General features: G+C 36.9%; 1 protein-coding gene across 1 annotated transcript; it reads right to left on the reverse strand.

The window, feature by feature from the left end:
• Positions 1 to 2: 2 nt before the first annotated feature.
• Positions 3 to 1,193, reverse strand: LOC132468715 (uncharacterized). Its single transcript, XM_060066485.1, has 2 exons — positions 791 to 1,193; positions 3 to 691 (listed from the first exon to the last, which is right to left on the reverse strand). Exons 1-2 carry the CDS (start codon positions 1,173 to 1,175, stop codon positions 441 to 443), a joined length of 636 nt encoding a protein of 211 aa, XP_059922468.1. The 5' UTR covers positions 1,176 to 1,193; the 3' UTR covers positions 3 to 440.
• Between the last annotated feature and the right edge of the window lie 9,996 nt (positions 1,194 to 11,189).

An 11,189-nucleotide genomic window follows, 5' to 3' on the forward strand; every position in this document is an offset into this window, starting at 1 on the left:
TAACTTAGAAACACAATGTTGAGCATAAACGCTTAAGAGTATTTCTTGTTTCACTTTTCACACACACTAGATTAGATTTTTCATTGTCCTTGTTCAACAGTGTTAACAAACAAAATGTTTAGAGCATCACCACCACCACTGGCATACAAGTACCTGATAGCATACATAACACACTATAAAGATAGAGCTCCCATGTAGTAAGGTATACAAATATATTAATAAAAATAACAATAACCCAAAAGTGCAATAATGCTAGTGCAGTTGAAGTGTCAACAGTCCACTTATAGCTACAATGTGTGAGTCCTGCAATAGATGGAAAATAGTGTACAGTCCAGCAATGCAGTCCAGTTCACAGTTATTGAGTGTGGGGGGGGGGGGGGGGGTGCGGGGGGCAGGTTGTTCGTTCAGCAGTCTGACAGCCTGTGGATAGAGGCTGTTGGTCAGTGTTGGTCCTGGAGCGGATGGAACGGTACCTTCGTCCAGAGGGCAGTCGCTGGAAGAGATGGTGCGCTGGGTGGACCTGGTCCTTTAGGATGTTGTTCACCCGGCGTAGGCAGCGGGAGGTGAAGACTGTGGAGATCTCTGCGAGGCTCATCCCAATGATCCCCCTGCAGCCTTGACCACTCTGTGGAGGGCCTCCTGGTGCAGCTGGAGAACCACACCAGTAGTCCGTAGGTGAGTACGCTCTCTACTGCGCAGTGGTAGAAGTTGACCATCAGTCCCAGTGTAAGTTTTGCCTAACCCTGCCTTTTAAGTTTCCGCAGGTAGAAGAGGCGTTCTTGTGCCTTACCCATGGCAGAGGTCATGTTGGTCCCCCAGGACAGATCGTCGGCCACAGTCACGCCCAGAAACTTGAAGTTGGACACCCTCTCTACCTCCTCCCCTCTGATTAGGAGTGGGCAGTGGATGAGGTGTCTGGCCCTGCGGAAATCGATGCTCACTTCCTTGGGCTTGGTGGTGTTGAGAACCAGGTTGTGATCTCCGCACCAGTCTACCAGTCTCTCGGCCTCCCTCCTGTAAGAGGTCTCATCATTTCCTGTGATGAGGCCAAGTACTGTTGTGTCGTCAGCAGATTTCACCATGTGGGAAGATGGAGAATAGGAGCAGCAGTCGTGAGTGAAAAGAGTGTAGAGAAGTGGGCTGAGCACGCAACCCTGGGGGGCCTCGGTGTTCATGGGCAGGGTGGGGGAGACCTGCCAATCCTGACATGTTGTGTGCGGTGGGTTAGAAAGTCCAAAATCCAATTGCATAATGTGGTGTTCAGGCCAAGTTTGTGTAGTTTGCTGTGTAGCTTGTTTGGCAGAATAGTGTTGAAGGCTGAACTAACGTCAACAAAAAGGAGTGTCCCATATGTGTTCCTGTGCTCAAGATGTTCTAGTAGAGTGTGTAACACAATGGCAATGGCATCCTCTGTTGACCTGTTCTTCCGGTAAGCAAACCGATCATGATCTAATGATGGCGGTATGGAGGCTTTAATGTGTTTCATGACCAGACGATAGGGGTGAGTGCCACAGGCCTGTAGTTGTTGAGACCTGCAACATTTGGTTTCTTCGGAACCGGGTCTATTGTTGCTACCTAGACATTATTGGTTGTCATGAAAAAAACCATAAGGGGTAACACAGTTGTTTTTTATTGGTCGTCATGAAAAATAACATGAGGGGTAACACTGTTGTTTTTTTATTGGTCGTTATGAATAAAAACATAAGGGGTAACACTATCGTTTTTTATTGCTCGTCATGAAAAAAAAAAAATTGAAAAAAAAAAAAATAATGTCCTTGTCAAATTAAATATAAGGGCTAACACTGTTGTTTTTCAACAGTCATGGGAAAATAACATAAGTGGTAACACTGTCGTTTTTATCAAATGAAACGTAAAGGGTATCACTGTCGTTTTTTATCTGTCGTCATGAAGAACCCATAAGGGGTAACACTGTCGAAATGTATTGAATAAAACATAGGGGGTAACACTGTCGTTTTTATCAAATGAAACACAAGGGGTAACACTGTTGTTTTTTATTGGTCGTCATGAAAAAAAACACAAGGGGTAACACTGTTGTTTTTTATTGGTCGTCATGAAAAAATAAATAGGGGGTAACACTTTCGTTTTTATCAAATGAAACGTAAAGGGTAACACTGTCGAAATGTATCGAATAAAACATAGGGGGTAACACTGTCGTTTTCACCAAATGAAACAAGAGGGGTGACACTGTCGTTTTTCTTTGGTCGTCATGAAAAAAAACATAAGGGGTAACACTGTCGTCTTTTATTGGTCGTCATGAAAAAAAACATTAGTTTTTTTTATCGGCCGTCATGAAATAAACAAGGGGTAACACTGTCGATATTTATCATATTAAACATAGGGGGTAACACGGTTGTTTTTCTTTGGTCGTCATGAAAAAAAACACAAGGGGTAACACTGTCGTTTTTATCAAATGAAACATGAGGGGTAACATTGTCGTTTTTATCAAATGAAACATAAGGGGTAACACTGTCATTTTTTATTGGTCGTCATGAAAAAAAACATAAGGGGTACCACTGTTGATCTTTATCAATTAAAACATAGGGGGTAACACTGTCGTTTTTTATCAAATTAAACATGAGGGGTGACACTGTCATTTTTCTTTGGTCGTCATGAAAAAAACCATAAGGGGTAACACAGTTGTTTTTTATTGGTCGTCATGAAAAATAACATGAGGGGTTACACTGTTGTTTTTTATTGGTCGTCATATAAAAAAACATAAGGGGTAACACTGTTGTTTTTTATTGGTCGTCATGAAAGAAAACATAAGGGGTAACACTGTTGTTTTTTTATTGGTCGTCATGAATAAAAACATAAGGGGTAACACTGTCGTTTTTTATTGCTCGTCATGAAAAAAAACATATTTGAAAAAAAAAAAGTCAAATAAAATACAAGTGCCAACACTGTTGTTTTTCATCAGTCATCATGGGAAAATAACATAAGTGGTAACACTGTCGTTTTAATCAAATGAAACGTAAAGGGTAACACTGTCGTTTTTTATCTGTCGTCATGAAGAACCCATAAGGGGTAACACTGTCGAAATGTATCGAATAAAACATCGGGGGTAACACTGTCGTTTTTATCAAATGAAACATGAGGGGTGACACTATTGTTTTTTATTGGTCTAAATGAAAAAAAACATAAGGGGTAACACTGTTGTTTTTTATTGGTCGTCATGAAAAACACATAAGGGGTAACACTATTATTTTTTATTGGTCGTCATGAAAAAAAACATAAAGGGTAACACTGTTGTCTTTGTCAAATAAAATATAAGAGGTAACAGTGTCGTTTTTTATTGGTCGTCATGAAAAAAAACATTCGTTTTTTTTATCGGCCGTCATGAAATAAACAAGGGGTAACACTGTCGATATTTATCATATTAAACATAGGGGGTAACACGGTTGTTTTTCTTTGGTCGTCATGAAAAAAAACACAAGGGGTAACACTGTCGTTTTTATCAAATGAAACATGAGGGGTAACATTGTCGTTTTAATCAAATGAAACATAAGGGGTAACACTGTTGTTTTTTATTGGTCTTCATGAAAAAAAACATAAGGGGTAACACTGTCATTTTTTATTGGTCGTCATGAAAAAAAACATAAGGGGTAACACTGTTGATCTTTATCAATTAAAACATAGGGGGTAACACTGTCGTTTTTTATCAAATTAAACATGAGGGGTGACACTGTCATTTTTCTTTGGTCGTCATGAAAAAAACCATAAGGGGTAACACGGTTGTTTTTCTTTGGTCGTCATGAAAAAAAACACAAGGGGTAACACTGTCGTTTTTATCAAATGAAACATGAGGGGTAACATTGTCGTTTTTATCAAATGAAACATAAGGGGTAACACTGTTGTTTTTTATTGGTCTTCATGAAAAAAAACATAAGGGGTAACACTGTCATTTTTTATTGGTCGTCATGAAAAAAAACATAAGGGGTAACACTGTTGATCTTTATCAATTAAAACATAGGGGGTAACACTGTCGTTTTTTATCAAATTAAACATGAGGGGTGACACTGTCATTTTTCTTTGGTCGTCATGAAAAAAACCATAAGGGGTAACACAGTTGTTTTTTATTGGTCGTCATGAAAAATAACATGAGGGGTTACACTGTTGTTTTTTATTGGTCGTCATATAAAAAAACATAAGGGGTAACACTGTTGTTTTTTATTGGTCGTCATGAAAGAAAACATAAGGGGTAACACTGTTGTTTTTTTATTGGTCGTCATGAATAAAAACATAAGGGGTAACACTGTCGTTTTTTATTGCTCGTCATGAAAAAAAACATTAGTTTTTTTTATCGGCCGTCATGAAATAAACAAGGGGTAACACTGTCGATATTTATCATATTAAACATAGGGGGTAACACGGTTGTTTTTCTTTGGTCGTCATGAAAAAAAACACAAGGGGTAACACTGTCGTTTTTATCAAATGAAACATGAGGGGTAACATTGTCGTTTTTATCAAATGAAACATAAGGGGTAACACTGTCATTTTTTATTGGTCGTCATGAAAAAAAACATAAGGGGTACCACTGTTGATCTTTATCAATTAAAACATAGGGGGTAACACTGTCGTTTTTTATCAAATTAAACATGAGGGGTGACACTGTCATTTTTCTTTGGTCGTCATGAAAAAAACCATAAGGGGTAACACAGTTGTTTTTTATTGGTCGTCATGAAAAATAACATGAGGGGTTACACTGTTGTTTTTTATTGGTCGTCATATAAAAAAACATAAGGGGTAACACTGTTGTTTTTTATTGGTCGTCATGAAAGAAAACATAAGGGGTAACACTGTTGTTTTTTTATTGGTCGTCATGAATAAAAACATAAGGGGTAACACTGTCGTTTTTTATTGCTCGTCATGAAAAAAAACATATTTGAAAAAAAAAAAGTCAAATAAAATACAAGTGCCAACACTGTTGTTTTTCATCAGTCATCATGGGAAAATAACATAAGTGGTAACACTGTCGTTTTAATCAAATGAAACGTAAAGGGTAACACTGTCGTTTTTTATCTGTCGTCATGAAGAACCCATAAGGGGTAACACTGTCGAAATGTATCGAATAAAACATCGGGGGTAACACTGTCGTTTTTATCAAATGAAACATGAGGGGTGACACTATTGTTTTTTATTGGTCTAAATGAAAAAAAACATAAGGGGTAACACTGTTGTTTTTTATTGGTCGTCATGAAAAACACATAAGGGGTAACACTATTATTTTTTATTGGTCGTCATGAAAAAAAACATAAAGGGTAACACTGTTGTCTTTGTCAAATAAAATATAAGAGGTAACAGTGTCGTTTTTTATTGGTCGTCATGAAAAAAAACATTCGTTTTTTTTATCGGCCGTCATGAAATAAACAAGGGGTAACACTGTCGATATTTATCATATTAAACATAGGGGGTAACACGGTTGTTTTTCTTTGGTCGTCATGAAAAAAAACACAAGGGGTAACACTGTCGTTTTTATCAAATGAAACATGAGGGGTAACATTGTCGTTTTTATCAAATGAAACATAAGGGGTAACACTGTTGTTTTTTATTGGTCTTCATGAAAAAAAACATAAGGGGTAACACTGTCATTTTTTATTGGTCGTCATGAAAAAAAACATAAGGGGTAACACTGTTGATCTTTATCAATTAAAACATAGGGGGTAACACTGTCGTTTTTTATCAAATTAAACATGAGGGGTGACACTGTCATTTTTCTTTGGTCGTCATGAAAAAAACCATAAGGGGTAACACAGTTGTTTTTTATTGGTCGTCATGAAAAATAACATGAGGGGTTACACTGTTGTTTTTTATTGGTCGTCATATAAAAAAACATAAGGGGTAACACTGTTGTTTTTTATTGGTCGTCATGAAAGAAAACATAAGGGGTAACACTGTTGTTTTTTTATTGGTCGTCATGAATAAAAACATAAGGGGTAACACTGTCGTTTTTTATTGCTCGTCATGAAAAAAAACATATTTGAAAAAAAAAAAAGTCAAATAAAATACAAGTGCCAACACTGTTGTTTTTCATCAGTCATCATGGGAAAATAACATAAGTGGTAACACTGTCGTTTTAATCAAATGAAACGTAAAGGGTAACACTGTCGTTTTTTATCTGTCGTCATGAAGAACCCATAAGGGGTAACACTGTCGAAATGTATCGAATAAAACATCGGGGGTAACACTGTCGTTTTTATCAAATGAAACATGAGGGGTGACACTATTGTTTTTTATTGGTCTAAATGAAAAAAAACATAAGGGGTAACACTGTTGTTTTTTATTGGTCGTCATGAAAAACACATAAGGGGTAACACTATTATTTTTTATTGGTCGTCATGATAAAAAACATAAAGGGTAACACTGTTGTCTTTGTCAAATAAAATATAAGAGGTAACAGTGTCGTTTTTTATTGGTCGTCATGAAAAAAAAAAAAGGGAAATAAAAGAAATACACACATACATTTTAATGTCATGTATATCCTCTTTATTGATGATTGATTATTGTGTATTGTGTATTGTCATCGCCTCAGTGTTGCAGTGGTGTGCACTCTGCCTAACCCACTGGAGACCGCGGCTCAATTACTGAGGAAAACACAATATCTTTAATTTTAACCGTTATGCTATCATGTCTATTGCACTGCCATATATAACCTCAGACATAATTGAATTAAAAATCTCAGTGGGAAGTGGAGAGAGCTGTGAGCTAACCCCCGGGAGACCGGGGTTAAAGTCCGGTTGAGTATAACCATTGTGATGACTTTATTCGGTGTCTTGATGGTGCATTGATAAGTTCGGAGGTTAACACTCTATACAGCTCAGTTTCGGATCCCCGCAAAAACGTAGACAGGGGTACCACTGTCGTTTTTTATTGGTCAACATGGAAAAAACATGAGGGGTAACTCTGTCGATATTTATCCATTAAAACATAGGGGGTAACACTGTCGTTTTTATCAAATGAAACATGAGGGGTGACACTGTTGTTTTTCTTTGGTCGTCATGAAAAAAAACATAAGGGGTAACACTGTTGATATTTATCAATTAAAACATAGGGGGTAGCACTGTCGTTTTTATCAAATGAAACATGAGGGGTGACACTGTTGTTTTTTTATTGGTCGTCATGAAAAATAACATAAGGAGTAACACTGTTGTTTTTTATTGGTCGTCATATAAAAAGACATAAGGGGTAACACTGTTGTTTTTTATTGGTCGTCATGAAAAAAAACATAAGGGGTAACACTGTTGTTTTTTTATTGGTCGTCATGAATAAAAACATATATATAAAAAAAAAAAAGGGTCCTTGTCAAATAAAATATAAGGGGTAACAGTTGTTTTTCATCAGTCATCATGGGAAAAAAACATAAGGGCTAACACTGTCGTTTTTATCAAAAGATACGTAAAGGGTAAAACTGTCGTTCTTTATCTGTCGTCATGAAAAACCCATAAGGATGGATGTAGTGCATTTCGACAGTGTTACCACTGTCGAAATGTATCGAATAAAACATCGGGGGTAACACTGTCGTTTTTATCAAATGAAACATGAGGGGTGACACTGTTGTTTTTTATTGGTCTAAATTAAAAAAAACATAAGGGGTAACAGTGTCGTTTTTTATTGGTCGTCATGATAAAGAACACAAGGGGTAACACTATTGTTTTTTATTGGTTGTCATGAAAAAAAAAAAAGGGGTAACACTGTTGTCTTTGTCAAATAAAATATAAGGGGTAACACTGTTGTATTTTATTGGTCGTCATGAAAAAAAACATATAAAAAAAAAAAAAAAGGGTCCTTGTCAAATAAAATATAAGGGGTAACACAGTTGTTTTTCATCAGTCATTGTGGGAAAAAAAACATAAGGGGCAACACTGTTGTCTTTGTCAAATAGAATGTAAGGTGTAACACTGTCGTATTTTATTGGTCTTCATGAAAAAAAACATATTTGAAAAAAAAAGAAAATTGTCCTTGTCAAATCAAATATAAGGGGTAACACTGTTGTTTTTCATCAGATATCATTGGAAAAAAACATAAGGGGTAACACTGTCGTTTTTATCAAAAGATACGTAAAGGGTAAAACTGTCGTTCTTTATCTGTCGTCATGAAAAACCCATAAGGGGTAACACTGTCGAAATGTATCGAATAAAACACAGGGGGTAACACTGTCGTTTTTATCAAATGAAACATGAGGGGTGACACTGTTGTTTTTTATTGGTCTAAATGAAAAAAAACATAAGGGGTAACAGTGTCGTTTTTTATTGGTCGTCATGCAAAAAAACACAAGGGGTAACACTATTGTTTTTTATTGGTAGTCATGAAAAAAAACATAAGGGGTAAAACTGTTGTCTTTGTCAAATAAAATATAAGGGGTAACACTGTTGTATTTTATTGGTCATCATGAAAAAAAACATATTTGAAAAAAAAAGGGTCCTTGTCAAATAAAATATAAGGGGTAACACAGTGGTTTTTCATCAGTCATCATGGGAAAAAAAACATAAGGGCTAACACTGTCGTTTTTATCAAAAGATACGTAAAGGGTAAAACTGTCGTTCTTTATCTGTCGTCATGAAAAATCCATAAGGGGTAACACTGTCGAAATGTATCGAATAAAACATCGGGGGTAACACTGTCGTTTTTATCAAATGAAACATGAGGGGTGACACTGTTGTTTTTTATTGGTCTAAATGAAAACAAACATAATGGGTAACACTCATTTTTTATTGGTCGTCATGAAAAAAAACACAAGGGGTAACACTATTGTTTTTTATTGGTTGTCATGAAAAAAAAATAAGGGGTAACACTGTTGTCTTTGTCAAATAAAATATAAGGGGTAACACTGTTGTATTTTATTGGTCGTCATGAAAAAAAACATATATAAAAAAAAAAAAAAAAAAGGGTCCTTGTCAAATAAAATATAAGGGGTAACACAGTTGTTTTTCATCAGTCATTGTGGGAAAAAAAACATAAGGGGTAACACTGTTGTTTTTATCAAATTAAACCTAAAGGGTAACACTGTATAGAATAGAATAGAATAGAAACACACACACACACACACACACACACACACACACACACACACACACACACACACACACACACACACACACACACACACACACTCAGATGGATCCGATCGGGGTTTCCGTTGCGATGGGTTTCCTCCATCAGCGACTTATACAATAAACAAATTATGTAAAACAAAACCCCTTTCATTTTAAAATAATAGTATGCAAATATGTTGAATAGGCCTCCATCTTTGTTATACTTTCAAATGTTCCTATATAGCCTATTTTATAGCTTACACACTGATATTTTAAAACAGAAATGGGAAATGCGAAATGCATCCTGGGATATTTAACGGTCCCAAGTCCACACCATGGACATATTGGGCTAGCCCCACCACTAAGTAAAATAATCTCCGTCCACTTCAACAGAGAAACACTCTGAGCATGCGCATTTCAATGTTTCCAGTCCAATACACATTGCATTGGGCTGGTGGGGCTAGAGCCCCTTTTGCCCCTCCAGACAAACTCAGCCGGAAGAAGCAAGCCAGGGTCGACTAAAAATTAAATAAAAGCGCCAAACTTATTATTTTATAGTACTTTCTGGGGAGATTATTTCAAAAAAATATATAGATATTCTATTTTTTATACATTTCCTTTTTTTTAATTTTAATTTTCTTTTCTTTTTTTCTTGTGAGAGTAGCGACTTGCCCCTAATGACCAGTTGCCACTGGTCATTCTGACCTGGGACATTTAGAATTGTCGGTCCTCCTCATTTTTTTCCGGTCATTGACCGGTAATAACTGAAAACGGAAACTCTGCTATAAACCGGCCTAACTTTCACCGTCAACACCGAACCCCTTCTTCTTCGCACGGCTGTCAACATCCGAAACATACGCTAGTTAGATTTTCTCAAACAGCAGTTTCAAGTACGGGTAGCATAGAACTAACGTTAGCCAAGTGGGGGCTCCATGATTGCTAAATCTAATGAGAGGTAAAATTGCCATTAAGGAAGGAAAGCATAGTACGCCTTGCGACTGTGCTTCGCAGTATGCCTTGCGAAACCTATGGAGTCAGTTTCCTGCCATAATTCAAACCTGAAAAAAAAAGTTTCAAAGGCTTGTAAGTCTGGGTTTGAAAACTCAACACCTTGTAAAAAAGGTTTTGCAACACTGAAAAAAGAGATTATAACTTGAAAGAAAATAAAACTAAAATTCAAACATCTGTAAACATGATTGTGTGTTCTATTTTATCTTCTTCATCATTTTCACCAACACATTTTCAAAGTTCTAACAATTTCACCAGCGCATTTGCAGAGTTTCAAATCTGGCACTGTTCTAACAGTGTATTTCATTGTTTCCCGGTTTTGAAACCTTGTAAATGGGATTCTGCAAACAGGTGTTCATACATTGAGAAATACGTTTTGAAAGGTTGAATATTTAGTTTTAAAAACTTGTAAAGGTGTACGTTTACGCCATTGCAACGTATTTTTTCAGAACTGACTTTTCAGAGATTTGACCACACAGGCGCAAGCTTTGAGTCACGTGAATATTGGTAGTGTTCTGACGCCACTCGTTTTGAAACTCCTGAGTCGAATCTGAAAAAAAACAAAACGTTCCTGGGGGCGGGACCATTTAGCTCTAAAGCTATTGGTTGCTCTCGGCTGACGTACATTCCAATCACATGTGCCGTTCACCGGGCTGTGCGTGATTGACAGTGCTCTGCCGATGACACGAATAACAAGAGACTTTCGCAGTGGATTTTGATTTCCATTTTCTGGAACCGTGGCTGTTTCCCAAAGTGAAGGCTGCAGCCTTGCTAGGACACGTCCTTGCTAGTCGCGTCCTATGGAGATGAGACTATAGCTGTGTTCGAAATCATTCCCTATCATGGATGTAGTGCACTAAATAGGGTGCACGCCATTTTGTAGGGTGTTCGAATTCTCAGTGGTCCACTATAGGCCTGTAGGGCACTATATAGTGGACTTAAAATAGGGTACATACGATGTACCCTACATGTTACTCCTGTATACCACAATGCAATGCGGTCGTGTTTTTCCGGAGGAGAAGAAGAAGCTGAATAACCGCAAAAACGAATACATTTAATGATGGAGTCTCCGGCTTTCGTATAGAAATGTCAACAATTTATTTGGGATTTAACATAGAAAATGTAACATTC

This window comes from Gadus macrocephalus, chromosome 12 (assembly GCF_031168955.1).
Source record: "Gadus macrocephalus chromosome 12, ASM3116895v1".
In the NCBI taxonomy this organism is placed as follows: domain Eukaryota; kingdom Metazoa; phylum Chordata; class Actinopteri; order Gadiformes; family Gadidae; genus Gadus; species Gadus macrocephalus.